The 27,283-nt window shown below is 39.4% G+C and overlaps 1 protein-coding gene and 1 long non-coding RNA gene across 2 annotated transcripts in view; one reads left to right on the forward strand and one right to left on the reverse strand.

The window, feature by feature from the left end:
* Window positions 1–27,283, forward strand: part of LOC146707771 (uncharacterized) — a 331,445-nt gene that overhangs the window by 109,810 nt on the left and 194,352 nt on the right. The window contains exon 2 of the long non-coding RNA XR_014920875.1: window positions 4,320–4,503. This is a non-coding gene — a long non-coding RNA (uncharacterized LOC146707771). The remainder of the gene's footprint in view (window positions 1–4,319; window positions 4,504–27,283) is intronic.
* ctnna2 (catenin (cadherin-associated protein), alpha 2) overlaps window positions 1–27,283 on the reverse strand; it is a 373,909-nt gene that overhangs the window by 60,462 nt on the left and 286,164 nt on the right. Inside the window, exons 10-14 of the mRNA XM_085459281.1 lie at window positions 16,885–16,977; window positions 14,947–15,103; window positions 14,230–14,430; window positions 4,336–4,487; window positions 480–593 (exon numbers count right to left, since the gene is read on the reverse strand). Of these exons, the coding sequence (XP_085315407.1) occupies window positions 480–593; window positions 4,336–4,487; window positions 14,230–14,430; window positions 14,947–15,103; window positions 16,885–16,977 (717 nt within the window). The remainder of the gene's footprint in view (window positions 1–479; window positions 594–4,335; window positions 4,488–14,229; window positions 14,431–14,946; window positions 15,104–16,884; window positions 16,978–27,283) is intronic.

Here is a 27,283-nt window from a genome sequence, read left to right on the forward strand (position 1 = left end):
GTTGCTGGAGGGGAGCAAGCACTGATACCCTCTTAATGTCCTTTAAGCTGGGCCCAAGTGAAAAATCACTAATGTGAAACAAAGCCCAGACCATGGCGATCACGACTGAAGCCTTGGCTCAGCACTGCACTGTATTTTGTGTTGTGGCTAGTGTCTGAAGGGAATTTGGTAATTACTTTTGTGTTTGTGATTGCAATTTTACACCTGCCATCCCGGAACGGTGTTTATTTAAAATAATACAGCTTGTTAGGACCATTTAAATGGACTTATATGCTATGTAAATGGACACAGTTGGATGAATCAATTTATGAGTAGACAGGGAATGGGGACGAATGTATACAAAGCAGCAACACTATAGTCACTTTGGTATTTCTGCTACTCTTTACCCAAAACAAATATATGTTATTTTTTATGTCAGCTTTGATGTTGATGTGCATTTGAGCAGTTGCAGCACAGAAGGGATGTGAACATCCACTCACCCGGGCACTCTGTCCAGCAATAAGCTGGTCATCTTCAGTCTGGACACTAGTCCTGCTGCGAGTATCATAGTCCTCCTGTTCAAAGTCAGAATCATCTTCCAGCTCCTCTGGTGTCTGCAGCAAACACAAAGACAGAGATAAAGTCAGAGATCAGGGAACAAACTGAAATAGACAGCTGAAAAGGGCATTTTTTTCTGCTTTCAAGCCCCAATGTGCTGAAATCATGTCCTTCTGATGCGTAGAGAATGGCTTAAAGATCCCTGAAAAGTTAATTGTCTCTGCCATTTTCCTACGTAAGGTCTTCCGTCATATTAAAAACCATATCCAATAGGTATTTCCAAATCAAATTCACAACCATAATGATTTATGCATTATTTACTGAGTGCTAAAAAGATAACTGGGAGGAAAGAGAAAGTCATCTGCGAATACATTTACTGTAACATGTCCCAAAGCATGTTGTTTAACTGCAGGAGAATAAATCTGTGAACAACTTGCATTTGTGCATTATTCACAGGTAAATATCTGGACCCATTTCCACAAGATCATTGATTGTAACTGCAGTTTATACAGAATGATGTTAAAAAGGAAGCCAAAAAGGGCTGCCAAGTTTTAGTCAGTTAAGGGGAGGAAGCAGCTTGGGGCGGAAAGCGATGGTGCAGCAGAGTATTTGTGAAACAGAAAAGCTCAAAGTCAAAACTCTTTACAAATGAGCATAACAGAGATGCTACCAATATGTTTCAATCGCTTAAATATTATAATCAGTGTTATTATTAATTTTCTTTGAAACATTTTGACTTAAAGTCTTTAGCCAAACTCTTAAGTTACTGTTTGAATCCTGACTGCTTTTTTTTTTTGGCATAAGATTTAAAAACTGCTGTGCAGTGATTGTAAGTTCTTAATGTAATTCAAAGCTAAAATAGTTTCAAAGCTGGGGAAAAATCCCTGTGTGTTTCATCAAATAAAGAATTCAGAGGAATTAGCAAGAAGAAGAAATGAGAGAATATCTGCTTCAGTTTGTTTATAACTTTGTATGTGTTTTCTGTACGAGGCGAGTGACTCAATCATTAATAAGCATCGTTATTCCTCTCTGCTGTCTTTTAAGTGACGTCCCAATGACAAAGGCTGTTAGTTTGCCAGGTAACTTCAAAGCAAGTAGTTGATCTAACGCAGATGGATTAATTTTAACAGCATCACAATGATAACACAGCTGGGCGGCTTAGGTTCTGTGGAGCAGAGGATCAAATATAGACATGTATCTGTGTAAAATTATTCTTACATGGTGACAGCCTGTATTCACAGTTCTGTCACAGCTATGCTTGTGAAGTGCATAGTGTTGCCTGGTTATTTATATCGGTATTATAATAAACTAACAGTAGTTTAGTTTTTCTCAAAAGGAGCACTTACAGTATAAAACAGGACCACAAAAGTACCACAGGTTGCTAGAAGGCCTACATTTAACTGTGCTAAATTTCCTTCTTAATTTTAGTACAATGCGAATGATTTTCTTTCAACTCAATCAGTGATATGATTATTCTCTAAATAAAAATAAAAAATGTGCCCATTCTGCCCTAATTGCATCGTTGAACTAAGGAAATAAAAGGCAAAAGGGAAGAGCATTTACACACTGGAAATTTGCTACTTATAATTTATTCACACAAATCTCAGGCCATATGGAGCTTCATTATCCATTCTTTAATTCAAGTCAGTTTGTTTGCTCACAATAGTGGGAATACAATTTCTTTATAGTTTCATAATAGCCCATTTCGTGCATATCCATTTGTAATAGGTTTTATAAAAGCAAATGTTTTATCAACTCATTCTACTGCAAACACCTACAATTTAGCTAGCATACAATTCATTTATTTTACTGTTTTATTGAACATAAAATCATTTTTTAATCATTTCTTTTGTTGGTAGCTTCACTAAATTATAGGATCTTGTTTCTTTACTTTCATTTTATAGATATGACAGTGTTATCCTGTCACAAATTAAATGCAGTGTATTGCTGGTGCAGCTGTTTAAGTCTCGGGTAAAATATCCAGGATAAGGGAACCAGTTGCTGACTATCTTTGTGAGACAGGTTATTCATGATAGCCAATTAAAAAAAAAAAGAAAAGAGCCAGCTGTGTGAATGTGCTGCAGCGAAGATGATCGGTTTTGCTTTTCGTCAATAAAAAAAAAGTCTGATTAGAGCTGTGATCACACAGACATTAAGACTGTAATAAAAAACAAAACAAAAGCAGCCCCCTCATTGATTTCAATCAGGTCATTGCGTGGGGGTGCCAACTCAGAGGTTGCGTTACCTTGGAGATTGTGTTGCTATGTGTATAGGTTTCTGCTATTTACCTTGTAATGATTTTAACAATCCTAAGGATCTTTCAATAAAAGAGGCCTGCTATTACGATTACATTTTAGCATTTACACAGGCCATGAAACAACTTAACCCCATCAGATCACAGCAGCTCCTTTCATTGATTTCATTTTTAATCTGAATGTCTGGTAAGTTTGAACTTTCTAGGTGAGAAAGGCTGTAGGTCAGTTTCCTGAGACTGGGACACTGCGTAAATATTGGTTATATTGCAGTCTCCACCCATTGTTCAGTTTCATATCTCTTCCATTCTTTCCCCCCCTGCACTCCTGCGTGCATGTGTCTGCGGGTACATAAAGGCCTGGACAAAAACTATGTTTCCAAGAACTTTCATAATAACTTTCCACTCTACTCAAGTTCAGCCTCAATTTTTAAACACTGTGGAGAATTGGTTTCTTAATCCGCTGACTGCTCATGAGATCTGTGCTGTAAAAATTCTAAAGGAGCTATTACTCGGTCTAAGTGGGGGAAAAATTTAAAAAAGTACACTTAAAAAAAATAAAATAAAAATTACACGTGGCACCAACATTTGCTATTTATACAATGAAGGCAGACGACAGAGAAAGCAAGGATCTTCCAAGTTGTTTCCCCAGAAAGTAATTGTACTTGGATAGGATTATAAAGCCAGCTGGTCCCGGGCAGTTCAAAGCTGCCTGTTTTACATTATTTACTAACATCAAATTATTTTCCATAATTAGATTTTTTTCTTTCCGAAGCTGAACTGGGAAACCTCCCAGCCTGCATAAAGTTGAATAAATGAATTACGTGGTGAAAGAGGAGGGACAGTTGGGGTGGGGGGGGGTGGGGGTGCAGATACTGTAACATCAGATTTGGTACGTGAAACAGCAGAGCTGGTATCTTGTTGTTATGGAGCCGTTTTATCGTGACACGCTGTCAAGGGTTCTGCCAGATTCATAAAACAGATCATGTGACAGTGGTGACACTCCAAATGAGAATTGAAGATTTCAATTATGCGCTTCTTCATCCTTAGGGCGGATGTATTTTTGTCACAAAACTTCCACTATCACCCAAGACAGACAGCAGCACAGTTTTCAGTGGGAATAAGGTCCCTGTGATGAAAAGCAAAAAAGCACAAATTTGTCATGTTCACCAGTAGATTCAGGAAGTTTTTAATGTAACAGGTTTTATGATAGAAACCCCCCACAAAACACAGGTTATTACCTCAACAAGACAGATATTTAAACCAAATTTAAAATATGCTAATGGTAGTGAAGCTGCAAAAAAGCATATATTCAAACTAAATAAGCTCAACATTAGGAAATGAGCAAACTGTTCAGATGTTTAAAATAAAAAACCCAATCAAATATTTTGAATACACAGAAGAAGATGGGAAATTGGTGCAATTTGCTTTTTTTTTCTGACGGGCAATTCAAAACACTTTGACACTATCGCTGAGCTCTAGAAGCATTTCAAAGTATCTCAGCTAGTCTTTCCCTTTTGCTCTCTTGCAGAACATAATGGACGTACCCTTATCATGAGGACGGCTTTCCTGACGTCGCGGACGCCATCGTAGACCAAACGGGATGCATCAATGAACTCGTTCTCCTCAAAGGGCTGTGGGGGATTCATACTCAGTGCCTCGATAGCTACTTCCACTTGTTCAGCAAATCGGGGCATTACTGCAGGAAGAAAGAGGTAATGGAAGTAGAGATAGAGAACAAAAGAGAGACAGGAGGTATGGGTTTATCACTTTTTTCTATGATAGGTGAAGGATTATGATTAAGTAAAGGAAAATATATAAGAAAACACAGCTATGACTGTGCTGTTTCTCTATCCAAGGACATGGCTACCACTGTCTTCAAAATGTCTCGCAGCACATTCTTCATCAGTCTGTGTTCACTTCTGGAATGTCACCCTAAACCTCTTTATAAACAACAATATGCCATTCACACACTGCACACCAATTAGCTACTCCACATCGGCTTACCCGGCACGGAGACTGACCTGTCTCTCCCAGATCGGTTTGTGTGTTTGCTGCCATGTGGCACGGGGAAGTGTATGTATGTGTGCGTAACCTGGGAGCTCGCTCAGAGATGTCTGTGTGCTTCAGTGTTACAGCGCAAGGACGCGAGCTCAGCCTGTCAATTCACAATGCCGACGAAGGGAAACAATTTCATCAAAGTCTTTTCGAGGCAGACAAAAGCCAAGCAACAAAAGAAACGTCCCTACTGACCATAAAAAATGGTTGGTTTTGTTGTCGGTACCCATTGGCTAGACCTGATGGAAGAGCTTTATGTTTTTGTGTCTTCAAATGAATTGTGCTGAATATGCATAGACATTGTTTAATATCCAAAAATACAGACTGAAGGTTTTAAATATTTAGCAGGCCACCTTTCCAAGTAATCTCCTGTTGTGTCACAATAATTGAATTCCAGCTATGATAATGTACTTTTTTTTCTTCTTATGGACTTTGTGCTGTAGCAAATTATCATAACAAAAGCAAAGGCTTACCTAGAAAGCCAGTTGCCAGCTAGAACAAGGTGTCCATTTACTGTAGATTTGTGGGTCTCTTTTCAAACACTACAAAAGCCTAAAAACCCACCATCACATTTGATTTCATTACAGTAGCACAAATAGAAAAGTATTTTCTTTGAATCCGGAATAGATATTAGAAAATGACTTTATGTACAGAAGGACTGGGTGAGACAAAGAGAAGGACATACTGTTTTATGTGTTTTAGGGAAAAAAACATTCAGCTGCTTTAGAAGTAATAAGCAACAAATGTGTATCAATGGAGTGGATTTTTGAAGTGCTGATACTATGAATAGTTTAAGACAACATCATTAGAGGAGAAGACAGCTCTAATGAGCACAGAGAGATAAGAAAAACTGTGGAAAAGACAAATGAGGTATTGCAGTTTGGCCAGAGAGCCATGTTTGTGATTTTATTAGCATCTTCCACACTCTCGCCTCATTCTGACATGAAGAGTGAACTAAATCAATTAACTAGCTTGCACTAAAGGTGTATGAATCTGCAGTGTGCTTATTTGTCTGATATAAAACATACGGTATATTTCACCAAACATAAAAGGCACTACAAAAAAGTCTCTCCCCTTTTCTTTTCATTTTTAATTCAGTTTAATCCACTTACTGGAGAAGCGTAAAATAGGCTTTTGGGAATTGCTGGGAAGGCGTTTTAAATAGAAATATTTAAATGTTCTCTGTGCTCTTAATGAGCAAAGTTGCTGATGGTAAGGAGCAATTTCACTCATTCCAGTTGAAAAATGATGAAGGGAATTAAATGTGACCATGTAGGGATGGATTTTTTTCACCCTCTAAGCTTAAGCATACTTTAAGTGAGAAGTTATGGAAGTACAATGAATGCCTCAAACCTCAAAGATAACACGGTGCGCACCTGTGCCATGTTTAACAAGATTTAAACAGCACAATCTGCACAGTTCCTGATTTCTAAGCCACAAGATTCAAATTAAGACGGCTACATTTAGACAATCAAACACACAGCAAAACTGCACAGAAGCACGCACTTACATTCAACAGGTGAACACAAAAATATCTCCAAATCGATGACGTTGGCCCACTCGGACGGAAAATTTTAACAAGTACAAGTTTGTGAACAAGGTTTCCAAATCTGTGGTACTTTTTCTGCACTTTTGTGGCAAAAAAAAAATCAAAACAAACAAATAAAAAAAAAATAAGCATGTGCATATTGAACACAATTATTTATATTGTGTGACACTACTACACCTGCATGTTACAACATTGTTTGGCCTACTGATGATGATAGCAAACTGCAATTTAATCATAGTGAGAGAAGTAAAAAAACAAGGGGTGGTAGATGTTGTTTATATCCTAAAAATGGGTCATTTGAACCCTTTGCTAAGTGGTTGCTAGGCGGTGTGATGGTGCCATAACATACAATCGATATTTCAACTTCTGCTGATATAAATTAGATCATAGTGTTGTGAAATGTAAATGATGTGAGGCTTTTATAAAGCGTTAGTGATGCATAAATAACAAAAACGGATCATTTTAGCCTGTTGCTAGGTGGTTTGCTCAACTCCTGACGACCAAAGCAAAAAATAAACACACAGACAGACAGAGACTTTGGATATTAAAGTAAGATATCATATATCACAGCAACAAAGTTGCATTTTATCCAGTTTCAGATCAATTCTTTCCACAATTCCCCAACACAGTCTGTTTCAAAAGAAAACAGAAAAAACAACAACAAAAAATAAAAGCACTCCCAAGCAATGCTGTAGTATGAAGCAGGTTTGACAGAGCTGCCTTACTTTCTGTTAGCTGACTTGATAAATTCTAAATATTAAAAGATAATGGTTATCTCGACAGGGGTTTTCTACTTTCTTTGTTAACTTTAGACTCTCCGAAGAGACATGAGACATTAGAGGGACAGGTGATAGAACTCTACAAAGAACAGGAAAAATATAATGCCATTGTTTACCACTCTTACAATTATCCACCCATTTACTTATTGTTTTCATTTTCTTTATTGCCCTGTTACTTACATTCTAAGACAATATAACACAGACACATCGTTAATACTAAGCTATTACTTGGGTACTGCTTATTATTTAATTACATGGTATTTACTTTATCACGTTATTACATGACATTTAAAGCTGCTACATAACGTGCAAACCAAAAGTGTGACTATTAATTCACAAAGTAATATATATTAAGTTTTACTCCACAATGTTACCTGTGTCAGCAACAGGAACGCAGAGTGGCAGAGTTTGAAATATTACTCTTTCTGGGTCACATGATGCTGTGTAAACTTCAAATACAGTGGCTTGCAAAAGTATTTGGTCCCCTTGAACTTTCCCACATTTTGTCACATTAAAGCCACAAACATGAATCAATTTTATTGGAATTCCACGTGAAAGACCAACACAAAGTGGTGCACACGTGAGAAGTGGAACGAAAATCATACATGATTCCAAACATTTTTTTTTACAAATAACTGTAAAGTGGGGTGTGTGTAATTATTCAGCCCCCTGAGTCAATACTTTGTAGAACCACCTTTTGCTGCAATTACAGCTGCCAGTCTTTTAGGGTATGTCTCTACCAGCTTTGCACATCTAGCGACTGCAATTCTTGCCCATTCTTCTTTGCAAAACAGCTCCAGCTCAGTCAGATTAGATGGACAGCGTTTGTGAACAGCAGTTGTCAGATCTTGCCACAACGTTATCAAGGGTTGCAAGTTTGGTTAGGAATCTGCATTCATAAACCAAACGCATCTACTAAACTACTACACTTACACTGGTAGGGATAAGGCCTAGCCAGCAACTCTCATACTGGTAAGGCTTTAAACCTTATCAGTATTCAAATGTATAGTTTTTTGACAACTATTGATGGGATACAGAGGGAGAAATTGGAACAGTGCTGAATTAATGATGGTCACATGAACAATTTCATGCGCATTGTTTTAATATTATTTCCATCACCCCTGCACAAGTTATATAAAAAAAAGCAACAAAAAAGAAAAAAACCCTGCCATCTGCCTCTGGCTGTGGATGGTGTTGTGTTCACTCACTATGATAGAATAAAATGTTTTCCTCAAGAAGCCTCAGCCCATTTGGTGAGCTGTAATTGTCATGCGTCACTGTAATTGGCACAGTTATTTCAAAGCCAGTGAGGCCAGAGATGTGATTCATATAGACAATGAGACCAGTGGTACAGTTTTGTTTTCTGGTAATGCGATTAACACTCACAATCTAGAGATAAAAACAAGCGTAAATACTAACCTCCTAGTACAGTACACTGGTGTCTGCTAAATGAGCACATCCACCTATTCAAACAGGGAACGTGTGACCGAATGAGAATTTGAGAAAAGGGCAAATGTTTGAAAACACGAAATACCATGTGACTAAACCTTAATTCTTTAGTCGGACCATAATTCGCCTGGTGTAATTTACAAAAGCAGAATGGGAGAGGAAACAGGGTGGGAAGGGTTGCAAAACATGGTGCGTCAAGAATAGCTAGGGGCTTAATAACAGCAGCCCACGAAATTGAAAATTATAGAAGCTTTTATAAAACATATTACTGTCATTAACCTTCATCCCTGTCCTACACGCACTGCGGCCAAGCAGCATCGCCCCTTATCTGCTGCTTGTATTAATTCCCTGCACAGGTAGGCACAAAAATGTGACCAAAAAGAAACAATCAGTGTTTTCCAAATGAGAGGTCAGATCCACTTCCTCTCTCATATTGGCTAGATATTCAAGAGCGTTGCAATTTATCTGTTCAATCAGATCATTCTCTAGAGTTAAAACTGTGTTTTCTCAATTTAGTGCAGGTGATGAATGGGAAAAGGCTAATTTCTGGCATGCACTACGTAACACTCAGCAAGGCCTTTAAAATCTAATGCTACTGCACTTACATAAAGCAAAATCACTAAATGCACTTTAAGATATCCACACAGCTTGCATAGCCACTTCCTAATTTTGAAAACGTTGAACTTAACAGCTTTGATGATCGGCGGTCGAACCACAAAGAGAATGTGCTGTATATGATGCTCCTCCTGCTTACTGGTCTCCTCTCCTTCACTCTAACCTTGGTTAAATTGTTCCACCTACCTCTTCCTACTGCACTGCTATTCTCATAGCAATTTCCTCATCAGTACTCTCTCCCAACTTCTGCCTCTCTTTACGCACTGATTGAAAGGCCCCACCTCCTCTCCTTGCAAGCTTAGTTTGCCATCTGCTTCACATTCTGGTTAAAGACTCTTTTCCTATCATTAAAACAATAGACACAGATTCAAAAATTATAACTCATTTATCTCAACAACCGTGTTGTACACTTATGGGCCATATAAAAAACGCCATTTTCAGTGTTAAAAAAAATGATAAAAACCACTGATTCACTTCCACATTTCCCCTTAACAGTTATTTTTTAGAGACACAGTCAATGAAAGGTCTTTAGTTTTCTTCATTAGACCCTCCACTTGGCATTAACAACTGGCTTCTTTGGGTACATGTGTGAATGTGCCCAACACACTGATGAGTCATTAAAAGCAGATTGTTCCTGCATATGGACCCATTCCATTAGCACGTGCATCTCTGTGAATGTGTCCTACACTTGGAAACTTTGGCAGTTAAGGACTCCGGTGGTCTGGACTGACATTTAGCCTTCCAAACAGAAACAATTGCAGGCTTCCTTTTTCCTTTTCTGCATATAAAGCGAGGAAGTGGTAGCTTGAGCATTCTACTTGAGATCAGATCACTGAAGGCGCATGTTAATGCGCCAGGTATGAGCCGAGCCTTAGTGTCTGATGCACTTCCTTTTAGTGCTCTTGATCCACTGATTTACAGGCATGACATGTGGGTGGCAGTGTGTCCGTGTGTGTTATTACTCACTGCACTCACTGCAAAACCCTGGCTAAATCCTATTTACTGTGCCCTGATGTAATAACAAGGAGCAACATCACCCTGCTACCTAAATGGCACTCTGACTTAGGCAATATATCAGTTTTTTAATCTACCCTCTCCAGGCACCACATTAATGACCAACTTAAAAATTTGTCCCTTCTTTTGAGGAGAAGATTAGTCTAAACCAAGGCAGTTAGTGGGCAGAATAGTGTATCAGTAAGGAAGGAGGGAGAGGAGGAAAGAGAGGGAAGCCATAACCACTTTCCCATTAGGCTATTGATTTTTCTCTCTCTCAAGGACACGCTTCAGTCCCGGGCCCATGTGTAGACTGTCTGTCAGGAATCTATAGCTAAGCTTTACACTGAAGAGTTGTGAGCCTTGGCTGCTTGTGTTTTGGCCTCGGCATAAATCTGGCCACACTCGAAATGAGAAAGAGGGATGGGCAAATTGAGACAAGGTCAAAGGGTAGGTAGCTGTGATGAGCGCTGTGTGCCAGCTGTCAGAAAGAAAGGCAAGTGGCTGTGATTGGCATGAGTGGCTGTGGGCATAAACACAGGAGCAGTCCAATAAAAACACAAATAGCCAACGCAAAACACACAACTACCCACATACGCACACTTACACCCACACACACTTGCAGAGACAGAGTAAAGGGATAAATGTTTTACACATGCTCACCACTGGAGGAAAGTTAAGAAAAAGAGAACACATCAATGAATTCCACTAAAATCCTTGCGCAAATCGCTTAGTGAAATCCTTGGTGACAGCTATTGATTTTTTGGTGGAGTCTAGTTAATTGGGCTCAGTACCCTCTAAAAACTGTGTGGTCCTATATCCCTTCCCTTTGTTCAGCTACACTTAATCATCTTTCCCCCTAGCTATAGATTTCTCCTTGACTGTGTTCAAATCCATAGACATCAGGTCTGTGAGGACGGAGGGGAGAGGGAGGCAAAAGTTCACAAGGATCAATAAGTGCTTTATGGTCCAGATCAGATGTGCATGGTAGCTCTTAAAACCCCCCAACTACTGCTAAGACGGAAACTGGAAGGGGAAACACAACAGCTCTTCATCAAAGAGAAATATGGAGCCAATGAAACATTCGTCTAACACGGTTGCTAATTCCCCACCTTAACGTCTCAATTAGCGCCCAAATCATGAGGAGACCTTGTTAAAATTAAAGACAGAAGCCCTCCCAAAGGCCCGGCATCTCGAGAAAACGCAACAAAAATTTGTTTGGTGCATATTCTTTCTGTGAAGAAGAAATCACCTCAGCCCTGACCTTAATGTGAAGTCGCCTTGAACCTGTGTTTTAAACAAGTCTGTTTATCTGTGGGTATAGCAAAGTGCAAGGTCACCACAGTTGACTAAATCTAAACCAAAAACTAGATCAAGGTGTGAAAATGTATTTCCTTTAGATTTACTTTTTTCTTTCCCCTGAAATCTGAGGCTGTCACGAACAACAGTGTAAAGTTTGCGCGCACACATAATCCTCATCTGCAAAATGGGAAGTGTTACATAAGTTAACAATCATTTCCTTTCATTGCCTACAGTGCTAAATTTACAGGAGAAATTACCGCCCTGCATCTATCAAAAACGCTGCAAAATACAGCCTGCGTGAAGTAGGAAACTGTGTAAGTGACGTCACCCCATCAACAGCTCTCGATTTGTTGGTGTTAGTAACACTGACATAATGCTTCTTCATAGTGCTGACTCTTGCTCCATGGAGGATTAATAAAAGCATGTGACGAGGTTAGAGTCATACAAAATTGACCTCAAGTGTCTGTAAGATAATCACCGCTGAACTCTATCAATTAATTACCCCAATCAATTAAACTGAATCATGCAATAAGTGAACAGAATGTGTTTAAAGTACCATATAACTAATACTGTAAGTAGACTGTTATGGTGGGGTTCAGCGCCAGAAGAGGGTCTCAGACAGATGGCGGTGTGAACACACGTGGCACACCTAATGCTGTTTGCGACTTATCAGCTAGCAGGGAGGGGAGCTGATTGTGTCTCTCAATTATCCCGGCAGATGAAAGTAACGAGCGAAACAATAGATATACCACCTCGCTAAATGGGCTCTAATGGGAGAGATAGAAAGCCGAGTCGGAAGGATGGGTGAGAATGGAGAAAATATAACAAGGAGGGGAGTTGCTGCTGTGCTGATGTGAAAAGGGATTGTGGTCAGATTTTATTCTCGTGGACAGGTAATTGCTAAAATACTTCTCTCCTTTCATCCTGCATTTTTTTTTGGGGGGGGGAGGGTTTGGCCTTCTTTCATGATGCCACATTTTAAAGGCGTATTATGGTATATTTTTAAGGGATTGGCTAAGACAGTATTTCATAGCAAACGCTGCACATTTTCTATCTTCCTTGCTTGTGTCTAGAAACTTTGTAAACAAGACAAAGTAACACAAAATCACATTAAAAACAGAAACTGTCACCAGTCTGCTTCTCTGAGTATTGCAGGAATGTTTTTGTATGAACAATCGCTGTAACATTTGGAGTTGTCACGTGAACGGCCCTGGCAAAAATGAACAAATTGTTTCTACTGAGACTTCTCTGCATTTTTCATGTGGCACGTCTTCACCGGTGCACATATCGTCAAGAACTCTGCAAAAGCTTTCACCTTCTTCCAACTCGCAAATAATACTAGGCTGCAGCTCAACACCTGCGCTGAAAGTGGAAACGTTGCAAACGCGCTGAAGCAATGTCAAAGTTTAGCTTTAAGTGGTGTAGGTGGTGACTGAGTGATACATGTTTTCCTCCTCTGGGCTTGCCGGCTGTACTAACTGTGTACTCAGCCCTGCTGATGTTACCACCTCCTGTACATACTCACTTTCACAGATGCTTTCTGTATATGTTACACTGTTTCCTGTAACCACAGTCAGGAAGTAGACTCAGATCTACAATATACTACACTGCAATGTCTAAAGTATTCCCTCACCCATCCAAACCACTGAATTCAGGTGTTTCGACTACTTTAATGGCGACAGTGTATAAAATTAAGCAGGTAGGCATACAGACTGCTTCTACAAACACTTTTGAAAGAATGGGTCGCTCTCTGGAGCTCAGTGAATTCCAGCGTGGCATTGTGATAGGATGCCACCTGTGCATCAAGTCCAGTTGTGAAGCTTCGTCGCTACTAAATATTCCACAGTCAGCTGTTAGCTGTCCATAAAAACATGGATGAACAAAACACCATTGGGATAACTAGAGCAGAGACTGCAACACAGGCCTTCTTGTCCAACATCAGTGTCTGACCTTCTGGAATAATTAAAATTAAATTTTAATTAAAAATTAAAAATTCCCATGAACACACTCCCAAACCTTGTGGAAAGCCCTCTCAGAGGAGTTGAAGTTGTTATAGCAACAACGGGTATTCCAGCACCATATTAAAAGCATTTTTCTGTTGTACCTTGTTTTTTTACTATTATTATTAAATTTTTGTAATATATATCTACAATCTGCTTTTCTTTTTGACCCTTGTGCTGCTGATTGAATTCCCCCAGTATGTTCAGAGGTAAAAACTACTGAGACAATATAAGAATTCAAAGTTGTCTCCTAAACAAGGATTTGGAAATGTGTTCATTGTTTGATCGGCCTGGCACTGAGACAAATGCAACTTTCCTGGAAGATGACATTGGACAGAGGCTGTAAATGAATAAATAAAAGAGTGAGAGCGGATAAGACTTTCTGTTAGAGCCAGGAAACTAATCAAAACTTTAGACACTGGACACAGAAGCAGTCAAGTCGTATCTGTGAGACCAGACTGGTGAACTAATGTAGCTTCTACATGTGTGCGCGTGTGTGTGTGTGTGGGTGCATATACGTATGTGTTTCTATATGTTAGGCTATTCCTAAAAGTAGCTTGGCTTGCCAAAAAGCTTGCAGCAAAATATTTTGACACAGGGTGAAGCACAGTGTATGCATCGTACTAGTAATACATTAAGCTATGGCTCATTGTGGATCTTCTGCAGCTACACAGGCTCTGTGTACAGCGCACTAACCAGTCTCAGACAGGAGCTTGATGGACTCCAGCACACGCTCGGTGTAGACCCCGGGCTCATAGTTTTCCATCTCAGCGTTAATGATGTGGACCACGCGAGCAGCTCTGCCCCGGATAGCTCCAGCAGTTCGGTCAAGAGTGTCCACATCGCCCTCTTGGAGAGCTATTACACATTTGTTGACATCCTCAAGGATGTGGTTCTCTTGAGAGTGAGAGAGAGAGAAAAGATGACAGTGAATGAAAGTGGGAAACAAAAAATGAAAACGACCCAAGGATTCTGTTGTTGAGAGACATAATTATTGTTTAATAAACAGATTTTCCTGGAAATCAAACTCATTTTTATCTTTGAGTGTGGATATACTGTTGAGTTTATTTCTCCAAGAAACATGTTGATTATGGATAAAATTTAATACCTGTTGCTTTTTTTGGACACCATCCCACCCCCGTCCAAAAAAAAAAAAAATTTCTTCTGCCTTTTGATGGTTTTTTTCTAGTTCACTGTATTTTGCTTCAAATGCTGTGATTTCTTATTTTTTATTAACTAAATAGTAATTTTGTTTTTCACATCAAGCCTCCATAGAGATTTTTTGTGAAAATTTGGTACCAGAGAACACAAGCAACAACACTCAATAACTCACTCGCTTCAAGCGAAAATCAGGAGCATGTGGAACATTTGCTTCAATCAGTCAGTCTGTGAGGAATTTGTGCTGGCTCATACCTGACACAGAAAGGAAATCATCCACAGAAGTGATGTCATCCACAGCCTCAGTCAAGATGCGCACTTGTTTCTCCCACTGATCTTTGAAAACATCCATGTTGTCCTGGGCCACCTTGCTTTGGGGGCGGGCAGCCAGAGTGAGTGCAGCATTGATGACCTGATATGGGACAAGAAACGTTTGCAGTAGCGTAGGTGTACATGTGTGCTTTTAAAATGAAGTCTTAAAGACATTTCTGCACATCTGTGAGTCATTTCAGGAGAAAAGACATCTGTACTAGTTTATATATAAGATATATAAGAACATACAGCACGGTGAAACAAAGTCTGGCTATCATGTCAAGACTCTGACACTGTGAGGTGAACAGTGTGGCAGCAGTGGCACAGTAGCTGAGTGCTATGCTCTTTCTCGTAGTCATTAAGGTTTTCAGTCTATGCTGTGGCCTGCTAGTAGCAGCTACAGCTACAGACTAAAAGGATTTAGCAACCAAACGTTTGCCACATTTGCTGTGAGATAAAAAAAAGATATGCTTGAAATATATTGTTAATTGCACAAATGTAATAAATGATGCAGAATCTTTTACAGCTTAAAAAAGCAAGGCTTAAAGAAAGCACAAGACCTTGATATGTGCAAGGTAAACCCTTCAGCTTTAGGACAAAGAAAAAAATAAGATAAATACTTCACAGGGATATAGGGATGATAAAATCGTGTACTTTGAAATACCAATAGACAATATTTTAGCTACCCAAGGGAAGTAGCAATAGCTCCTTTGGAAAATGAAAGTGCTCTCCTCCTCCTGCTTTTGTTCCACAGTCAAACCCTCACTTTCCCGGGGGATTTCATACCCGGAGGCAGTTAGCAGAGTTAGTACCACCAATAAATTGTTCAATAAACACTTACTGCATAATGAAAAGTTAAAGCAAATAACTTGGGTACTGCCACTTTAACAACAAGGACCAGTTTATTTTTTTTTTTTTGTGCCTTTGCTTTCTCACTTTGTGCTTTTTAGATTTACTTTGAAATGAATCTGATCTAGATTATGATCTGAACATGGCAGTCACTGAGGCAGTGTGTGTGTGCACGACTGCGTGCATTTGCACGTGTAAAGAATAACCAGTCTGGTTTAACTCTACTTGGAACAGATGGAAATACCTCTCTTTGTTGCACCTCCTCTTTGTTCCCTCTACTCCAGTCACAAAGCCTATGTCTATTATGTTTTTTAATCTGCCTGTGTTCAGCTGTGCCAAGCAGTGTCAGGGGACAGCGCCTCTCCAAGTTTTATAAGTTAGTTGGTCTCGGTAGGTACGGGTAGAGGAGACTGCACATTAGATCATGAATCTTAAAATCAACCTCCCTTCTCCATTTCTCATTCTCGTTACAATGTTTGGTCCTGTGTGGATAAGGCTTACTGTTAACCTTGGAAACAACTGATGGATTTCAACATCCTCCTTTGTTTCTTCCTGCGAAACAGGACTACAATGTCCTCCTACACATTATTCATAGCTTTTCCTCCAAATCCGACAACTACAACCTCTTTCCTTTAATATTCCTAAATATTACACTTTCATAAATCAGTAATTAAATATAGAAAAGTTCCTTAAAAGAACATTTTGATTTGATCTTATGTTAAGAATTTGTATTTTATGTAGTGCTGTCAGCGTTAATCTCGTTAAAATGACGTTAACGGCATAATGGCTTTAAAGCGGCAAATCTCCGTTAGCGAGTTAGCGCGGAACGCCCCGTACGTGGGGCTGCACGGCGTCGACGCATTAGCACGGTTAGCTCGTTAACGCGTTAGCACCGTGCAGCCCCACGCAATCTGCGCTAACTTGCTAACTGAGATTTGCAATGTTGATTCGGTTATGGGGTTAATGTCGTTTTAACGAAATTAACGCTGACAGCACTAATTTTATGTGATGTAGGTGTTTTAAAATCCTCACCTGTGGACACAGGCTGTCGATCTGGGTGGCGGCCATTCGTACCAACTTCACGCCCTCTTCATTGTTGGAGATGGAGCATGCCAAGTTGGCCACCTGAATAAAACAAACACAAAAAAGAGACCTAGCTGTTTTAATCTTGAAACTGTTAGCATTGAGGAAAACAAAAAGAAAAAATGTTGTGCCTCTATCAAGCGGTCATGCTCCAAAAAGGATATCTTCATCTTTTTCAAGACTTTTGCTGCAGCAAATATTTCTGCATGCTGGCCATAAATTCCTGTCTAAACCAGTTTCAATTTAAGTTTGAGGGCCACAAGTGGCAAAACATTTTATTGTGTAGTTGAAGGTAGAATTCAACAGTCTGAATTAAAGCAACCAAGTTCCAAAATTATACTCCAGTACAGGCCAGTACAGTCTATTCTTTGTGTACAAAACTCCCTGCCTGTGTATTCTCTCCACAGCACAGCAAGGCATCAGTGAGAAACGAGGGGGGATTTTGTATTAAAAATACTGTAACTGTGATAAAATCCCACTTGACTGGTGTAATTGTGACTCACACTTGGTGTGTTGTAAAGTTAGAAAGCAATTTTGAACAACAAGAGGACAGAAGATTTTATTCTCTATTATCTGCAAATGAAAAGTAAGGGTTTGTGTTTCATTGTCCATATGAACATGAGTGTTTACCTATCATTTAATATGCAAATCTGGGTTATCTTTGTATCATTATTTGTCCAACTGAAACATTTGTGTTTGTACTGTACATTCATTTCTTAGGTATGCCTGTTAAGCTGCTTGTTAATACCAATCTCTAATAAGTCCTGTCCCAGGAGCTCAATGTGTTTAGTCATTTCGACACGGTGAAGACAACCTGCAGGCTGGACCTACTGAAGTTCAAACCGAGCATCTGAATTGGGAAGAAAGGTGATTTAGTTGACTTTGAACATGGCATGGTTGTTACTGCCAGACAGGCTTGTCTGAGTATTTCAGAAACTGCTGAGATCCTCTGCTGGGATTTTCCCGCACGACCATCTCTAGGGTTTACAGAAAATGATCCAAAAAAGAGAAAATATCCAGTGAGCGGCAGTTTGGAGGATGGCCAGACTGTTTTGAGCTCATAGGAAGCCACCGGTGACTCAAATAACCCATGGTATTCAAAAAAGCATTGCTCAATGCACCACAGGTCAAACCTTGAAGCAGATGGGCTACAGCTGCTGAAAACCACACCGAGTGCCATTCCTGTAAGCAAAGACGAGGAAACTGAGACTTTAGTTTCCACAGGCTCATAGAAGATTGGAAAAATGTTGACTGGACTGACAAGTCTCGATTTCTGCTGCAGCATTTGGATGACAGGGTCAGAATTTGGTGTAAATAATATGAGTGCATGGATATGTCCTCCTATGTATCAATGGTTCAAGGCTACTGGAGGAGTAATGGTCTGAGTGATATTTTCTGGGAACACCTTGTGCCTCTTAGTACCAAATAAGCATCATTTAAATGCCACAGCCTACTAGAGTATTGTTGCTGACCATGTCCATCCCTTTATGACCGCTGTGTACCCACTCTCCCGATGGCTGCTTCTAGCAGGATAAATGTGCCCTGTCACAAATATCAAATCATTTCAAACTGGTTTCCTGAATGTGACAATGAGTCCACTGCACTTAAATGGCAGTCACCAGATCTCAATGCAACAGAGCATCTTCTGGGATGTGGTGGAACAGGAGATTCTCATGTATGAACACCCGTAACATCTGCAGCAGATGTGTGACGCTATCACATCAATATGGACCAAAATGTCTGAATCTCTGCCATGAAAAATTAAGACACATCTGAAGGCAAAAAGTGGCAAAAGGCAGGCACAACAGAGTAGCATTACCCGTCTTATTTTTAACTGCAGTAATTAGCTGGTATCAGATCAGATTACAGGGCTTTCATTTTCATTTTTCATTAGACAGGCGGTGCGCATAGATTTGTAAATGAGCAGCAGGTGACATAAAGCAGATGTTTTTGTGTGTGGACATTTTCTTATGGAAAATAATGGCACAGACGTCTAAAGTATTACAGTAACATAACTATTTAGGGCATGCACATCAGGTAGGTCTGTGAGAGAGTAGAGTACTGCTGCACCGGCTGAACGTAGATAATAATATTAATTCAGATCCGAACGGCCAAGCTTATCAAATATGTATATGCAATTAGGATTTCAGGTATAAAGCATGACTGGCATGCCTAAATAATCACGGGGCCTGGTGGTGGTGGAGAGAGGTGTTTTATTATATAATTATGTTGCCAGATGGTTTTTATGTATGACACACCCTTAGGTTGATTTATGTCTTTCTTTATATCAAGGCACAGTTTCTTGATCACATGCTTTCAGCTCGAATCCTTTATGGGAGACACACAGAGTCGCTTATCCAAGTTAACTTTTAAAGACTTTGTTGTTAAAAAGCTTCACTTTAAAAACTAAATTAGAAAATCCCATGCCTCTCTAGTTTTTAAACTAATTATAAGAGCTTGACAACATTTCAAGATTTTATATTTTAGTGTCTGCGTGCAGTATTCCTATAAAATATCTGAAACCACCACAGCAATTTTTTGTCTTTATGGCTATGAGGAACAGGGGCACAGTTTGTGCTAGTCCCATGTGAAGTCATCCACAATATCACTGTCTCTCACTGTTAATTTTCATAACTTTAAACTGTTTAAAACCCAACACCATCTCTAAACAAATCACATTTCGGCATGAGCCCAGGCTTTGAAACTGAGCTAAACAGACACATGCCGGTTGGCAGTAAAAGGTGCCAGTCTGCATTAGCACTTCTAGTACTCACACGTCACTGTTTGAGGCAAATTGAGGTAAATCAAATTTGTGTTAGAGGACTCTTGCTTAGAGCTCTGTCTCTTTACTCATGACAGCAATGAGCACATTGATGGATTATAGGCCTTTATGCGAATCAGTGTGTGTGTGTTTAAAGCGGTGTGTGTGTGTCGGGGGGGGGGGTGAGTGAGAGCCTTCACTTCACATAAACGTGAAAGACGGTTTGCATATTTGAGAGCTACACAAATCACAAATTAAGTTACCTGAGTTACAGCTCTAGCTAAATTTGCATAACCTTTCTATATTTCTTATAATATTATAATATTTTTGAAAAATCTTTTTCTGTTTGCAAAGCACCTTTGAAATGTACAAGCTTATAAAAATACTTCAACTGATGTTAAAACGCCCTTAAGAGTTTCATTTTACTGCAGTGGACTAAAGCTATTCCCAGTTCCTAACTGAAAAATAAACACTTGCTATTGTGTTGGCAATTAAAATAATTTCTCTCATTAAACACATTAATATGAAAAATGAAATTGGAGTAAATGGACCTATTCCTCTCTGTCACAGGATATTTTTAGCTGTACAGTCGTACTTCTTAGTGCTTAACTTGTTTATCCAGTTAACTTAAAAATACATGGGAATGGGAATTTGTAAAACAGAATGCAAGGACTTTAATACTTGATTAAAACTATATTTTACTGAAGTAGCGTAAACTGATCATGCTGCTGTGACACTTGCAGAATGTGGTTTAGCATTATCACTGGTACCTATTTTGCATTATTACTTAATTCCAGAATTTTATTGGTTGACAGCATTGCAGGCTCAGTCTCGGGCGATCAGCTCATCATTGCAACTTCTTGCGATCAGTCGCCAAACTCAATAACTCAGCAATGCAGAAAAGGTTTTACTTAATTTCGTACATATATGTTTGATTTATCTTTGGATGGAGTTCTAACTGGTATTTGTGGATGCAGGGAACGCTGCGTTTGCTGACAATTGTTTTCAAAAGTGTTCTTGAGGCCATGCTGTGATTTCCACTACAAAATTGTGTCTGTTTTTAATGCAGTGCTGTCTGCGGGCCCAAAGATCACAGCTATTCAGCACTGGTTATCTCCTCCAAACAGGCATTTTCTCTTTTAATGACATAATATTTTTGCAGATGATTCCTAAATTCTTTACAATTTTGCATCAGAAAACGAATTTTCTTAAGTACTTAAAATATTTACCCACACTTTCATCCACAGAGTGGTGAACCTCTCCCCACCTGCACTTCTGAAAGACTCAGCCTCTCTGGTATCCTCTTTTCATACTCATGTTACTAATTAACACAATTTGTTGTGAAATGTTCCACCTGTCTGTTTCCTTTTGTGGCAATTAACAATTTCTTGTCTTTTATTGCCACTCTTCTAAATTCAAAATGAACAACAAATTCCAAATGGGGATTAAACTTATAAAGTTAAGATATGGCAGTGTATTTTACACAGCCTTTCTGGAAACAGCAACATTTTTGCTGGCAAAGTGTTGACATGTCATTTGCTTTGTCTCTGCTAAGTAACAAGTTCTCAAGATATAAAACCACAGTGCAGCACCTTTCCCATTCAGAGCTTTTTGCAATTATAGTATAAATGCAGCACCTAACCAGCAGAAAGCAAGACTCTGCTCTCTGTCTTTATTTGCTTACATAGTTTCTTATCTCTTCTTCTACCCAGCTTTCTGAGTGCAGCGTTGGCCCTGTGTGTGGCAAAGGGGCAGAGGGCTTTCTAGAGGCTGGAAACATGCCTAACAAGCCCACTCCCACTCCCTCTTACCTAACACAGAGAGCCAGGTCAGGGCCAAAGCTACAAAATCCAGCCAAAACTGCTAATTGCAATTATCTAGGGAAGCACTTCTTCTTTGAGGATTTTTTTCCCTATCAAGGAGGGAAAAATCAAGACAGAAGGTTTGAGACTACACCATGCAAGCCTAATGCTGATACGGTCAAGGATGTTGGAACAGAATAGGCAATTCAAAGAGGCTCGTGTGGGAGTGCACATGCCTGTGTGTGTGTGTGTGCATGTGTGTGTGTAGGAGAGAGAAAGGGAGAAATAGAGAGGGAGAGATCCCCGCTGAATGCCCATTCTTCATTTTAGCCTCGAACAAAGAACTATCGATTTTGTCCTTTTGCCCTGCCCTGGATAATCACTTCAATTCTAATTTGATGAAGGTTTCCATGGCACTTGGAGAGATGGGCATTCTCATGTATGCTATCTAAATCACCTAAATGGAGCTCAGTAACTGGAAATAGCTCTGATAGTGTTAAATTTTTTTCAAGTTTTTTTAAACATGAGCTTGTGGCGGTGGACTTCAAATCTATCGCCACAAAGTGATGAGGGTAATACAATAAATAACATCTCAGCAGTCTCTCTTTATTACCGCACTGACTGCATACAGTGCACATAATCAGTCAGTCTTTGAGTAATCTCATGAATATCCTCTGTTGTACCTCTTTATATAATGTACCTTTGAATCAATAACTTTTTTTATTCCCCTTTAAAACAAAATCTTTACAATTTCTTGGTAGAGTAGATAGAAGGAGAAAAGTTAAAGAGCCCCAAAGCAGTTACACTACACAAATAACACTTATAGTTACTTCTACTCTCAAGAACAACTAGCTGAGCTGCCAAGGCAAAACAGCTTTGCCTTGAGTCAAAGCAGGAAGGCAGCTTATACAGTGTCTTTCAGTCACTGTATATGATGTAAGAAATACTTTTTTTTCTGTTACAGTCAACTATCTAGCTGTTAACTAGTTGCAGGGATGGTTTTTTTTTTAAAGTGGGGGTCTATTAGTTCTGTTACATCCCTTTCACAAAACCACTGCCTTTTACTGCCTCTTTGATACTTATGCAGACACATAAACACCGACATACACTCATACACAGTAAATAAATCAGTCTGTCAACATAGATGGAATAGAACATGCAACAGGGGAATACAAACTGCAGTGTGAAACAATTACAGGCCAGCTCTCACAGGAGCAATTCTATTTGCTATAGTCAGGAGCTGCCAACTCCCAATAGTAAAGATTTTACATACTGTGTATGGACCAGAGGTGACATAAACGGGTTAAGGTGCATGACCCTAGATAACACAAGCTGTCAAGGTTGCGTGAGGTTCAAGTCTACGGGGGACATAAAGCAGCAGGAGTTTACGACCTGCTGTGAATGACTACAAACCACGCCTCTGAAAATCAATCCCTATTAAAGAGTGAAGTGCATATTGCCTCCGGAAGAATGCCCACCGGGCTCGCAGCAACATCAAAACGAAAGCCAGAACTTGTGGAATATTAAACAAGAAAAGTGTGAAATAACAAGAACAAAAGGAATAGATTTTTTTTTCCAGCAAGTTCGGCATCATAATGACTTTGATGTCTATTTAATGCTTGGATCTCGTTCCAATGGAGCTGTTTCTCGATTGGCGGACATCTCCTGCAAAAGTAATTAGTTCCTAATAAGGAAGCAAAAAAAAATAACAATACATACTTAATATTTAAAACGTATATTTAAAAAAAAAAAAAACAGCAAAAGACTGGCAATGACATTTGCTAGTCTGTATGAAGAGAATGCAGCATCATCTTTGCAGGACTTTGATTACAGGCCGCTGTTAAATTTCTACCTCTGTTACCTTATTTCCCCAACTCCCCATTCACCCTCGACTGAAAGAAAAAGTGGACCTAAATTGCGAGTGACTCTAATGCACTTAGGAGTTCTCTATACACTTCCTAACTCAGAATGGAAATGAGTCTAAGTCAGTGTTTACCAAGACGGTTCCACTAATATGTGGCTGACTGGGATACAGTCTGCTCCACAGTCTCTCTACGCACCCTTTATTCAACATACCAATGTAGCCAGCCGGCAAAGATGCAGACACACACGACAGCACATGAGCGCATGAGTATCTCTTGTTAAATTTTTTGTTATAGAAGTTCTCCTTAACTGTAGGCTTCACTCACTCGAGAGCCATCGGGAATGACCCTAGGCTTAAGGATGGGAGATTTATACTGAGCATGCAAGATTACAATGCTGATAAATCACATGAAAACAATATAAAGAAATATAAAGATGCCTTTCTGTAACGCAAACATTACAATCAAATGATCGATATAAAAAGTAAAAAACTAGATACATTTTATATTAAAATAAAATTAATTTCTTTTTAAAAAATGGTCTAATTTCTATGTATTGCTGCAAGAACTGCCCCTAGTTGGCTCATGTTCTGTGCTCCTAAACTGTAACTAACCAAGGTTAAGGCATCCAAAATGACGCCTTGATAGGAACATAGAAGTTCAGTGACCTTGTTCTGTGCGGTCAATGAATCCTTAACAAATCTGCTACTAGGTCAGCTCTAGCAATTGTACACATCTCCTTTGAGCCAACCTTTACAACATGAACACGTGTATGCGAGTCAGACTGAAGTGGAGACGTACACTGGGGCTACAGCGGAAGTCACGAGGCTTGTAGTACACTGATTATACTAATATACTATGACTTTCTTTGACTGAAAAAAAGGCTTCCACATTAATTACCCTGTAATGTGTTTAATGCGGCTCCGCGGTGTGTTAAGTGATTAAGCTCGTCTTTTGACAGCACTAATTTTAATTGAGTCCTGCAGTGTTCAGTTTCCGTCCTCTGTTTGCATTTATCGAGACGAGCATTTGGAGTAAAAGACCTTGCATTAATGTTTTGGTATTCCCATTTCATGGTCAACACCGCCTGCAGTCTGTATAGATCAAGTGCTCATAAGGGTTTTATAAGAAAAACAAACATTTAAAAATTCTCTTTAATCTTACCTCAGGCCTGTTCTTTACAATGCTAAGAAACCACAAGTTTGCTGAAACAAAATTCTTTAATAGGAAGGTTCAAAAACCTCAATACTTCCCGAAAATAAGGCAAAAATAAAACCATCCAATAAAGTATGGCTTTTAACAATTTTATGAAAAGCTCATATGTTCTCCCAGTGTGTCGTTCACGTTTCAGCTCTAAATCTCAAAGGCTTTGTTAGTCTCTGTGGAGTAAACGGAACAAATAAATGTTTTTTTAAGTGGATTTGTATGGTGTGCCATCTAAAAGTCTTAGATCTAATGATAAAAAAAATATATATATATATATATATATATATATATATATATATATATATATATATATATATAACGTCTAAAACCAGATGACATTTGTGTTGAATAATCATTCAGTCTTCTTTGTGAATAAGCTCCCAGCCGCACTGAAGCAATACCAGCTCTCACTGCGACTTTCATATAGTCAGACTTGCAAACCGTATTTATATTTTTATCTTTTATAAAATGTGGCTAAATGTTAGAAATCCTATTTATCATGGATTTTTTAAGCATTTCTGTGATTCTGAAATGTTTTTAGAACTCTCAGAAGTCTGTGTTTAACATAAATCAAAGTTTTTGTTGACTTAACGTTAGAAGTTGAGTATGAAAATGCCCCAATATGCAACTCCCAAGTGCCTGATTTTGACCTGAACTTATGAAGAAGCAAAATCAAATGTTAGTTATAATCTATATCCTTGAATCCTCCAGGAAACAGAGTAGCCTTCAGAATCACATCACAGTCTCCTTGACAACCGTGACTGAGCTTGCATGAAAGGCTGACAGTGTGATTTACAGTGGTCGTTTCTCCGGAGCCACAGCCGGGGCTTGTGTATTCCTGCTAATGCTATGGCTCGCTTCTCGATAAATATGATAATTTGCTGCAGGCTCCTGGGGATGTGAACCAGCACTGCTAGCAGGGTGAGGTTAGAACTGACATGAGACAACAGCAGGGGTGGATGACAACACAGTAAGCACAGACACACGCACATGGCTATGTGTGTACACACTCAGACTAGTGGAAAACAGAAAACAGGCATCTGATGCAACACACAAGAAGATGCTAACAGTCTGTTTGAAGCACTCTGTACGCTGCTTGTTTGATCCTTTATAAAATGCCAAGGACGACTGGCTTCCTCAGTGACCAAATACAGAGGCTTCAAAACATGATTTATTTACATGGAAATTGTAATGCCTAAATGAAGAAGGCCATAAGACGAGAGAATGGGCACCCAGAGATAAATATCCACAATATAAAATTTTATTGAGCTCAACAAGGGACACAGAGAGGTAATTGAAAGCAATATAAACAAATCAAATCATGTGTCTGCACATGCTGTAGATGAGTGCCTTACTGTATAGCTTCAGTCCTGGATATTGGATTATCTTGTTCACATTACTGTGAGTGACACAGCATTAAAGAAGGAAGGGAGAGGAGAACAAATGGCTGGCTCACTTTGCCCTCGGCAGGGGGCAACTACTCACACTTCTTGCTGGCAAAGGTGTCTTGCTGATTTCCTGTGCTTAAGTCAGGGTAGACCGATAGCTCTCGATTTTGCTTTGAGCATCCAGTGATGGGTTTTTGGGTGGTTGGTGCCACCTATATAGTCAAAAAGCTTGTGTCTCCCAGGTAGTACAGTAGTTTGTTCATCTTACAAAATCTTCTGCCTTTTGCTCCAGCTGGTACTGTAGCCACAGGGGTCAGACTGCCTCTCTCACACAGGTCCTCTCCATCCGTCTCCCCTCCCGCCCAAAAAATACACAGCCAGGGCTGTTTCAACTGAACTATTGATTTCTCTTTGCTTTCCCTCTCTCTCCCACCCTCCCTTTCTGGGAGTGCTGGCCAAGCAGTTGGGTTTGGCACCAAAAACATAATTATGAAAATGGACCTCTGGGTTGTTTTAATCTGTCTGTACATTCCACAGTCCCTCTGCAACAGAAGCCATTTAAAACTGTTTCAGGGGAATTGAAATGTTTAACCCACTTCACTGTAAAGAACAGTAAACTTACTCGTAGCACAACACTGGTCGCTGTCTAAATCAGGTGTAACAGCTGCATTGTAACATTTAGCCAAAATTAGAAAGAAACAAAGGTACGTATACTGTACTCACAGATGTCTAACTACCAAATCAACGTGAGATTGTATTGCTTGATAGTTTCTGTGACACAGCTATGACAAAATTCCTTGATGTAGACAGTAACTGCTGCTCTTTCCACAACCTGCAAGTGAGTGACATCTCCAAATTCAGGCTCATTCTCTAGACATTGATGTAGCATGCCTGCTGACTACAGTAGCTGCAGTCTGTAAATGGTTTTCTTGCCCAAAACATCAGTGTCATGAGTCATCGGTTTCAGTATCAGGATCAGATTTGGTTACTAGATTAAACATCATAGATGTTGTCATTTTTATTACCTGAAACTTTAGTTAAAGCCCATGTTTGTGATATTTGAGAAGTTTGTGTGTAATCTACATAACCTTGGTCAAAGGCCTTTAATAGATCAGAGAATAGCATCCTATTTCATACAGAACTAGATTATCAGTTGATCCAATGGATCTATAACAACATATTCCAATCTCAGACAGCAAGACCTTGACATTTCTCCATATCACACCCCTCTGCCTTCTCACATCTATCTAAGGCACAAGAAAAACATGATTAGTCCTGTTGGATAATAGATGCACGCAGAGGGAAAGGTCAGCGGTTGTCAGTCCTTAA

The sequence above is a fragment of the Copadichromis virginalis genome, linkage group LG6 (assembly GCF_057382275.1).
Source record: "Copadichromis virginalis isolate Kocher_CV1m ecotype Utaka linkage group LG6, C_Virginalis_male_GT1.1, whole genome shotgun sequence".
NCBI classification, from domain to species: Eukaryota; Metazoa; Chordata; class Actinopteri; order Cichliformes; family Cichlidae; genus Copadichromis; species Copadichromis virginalis.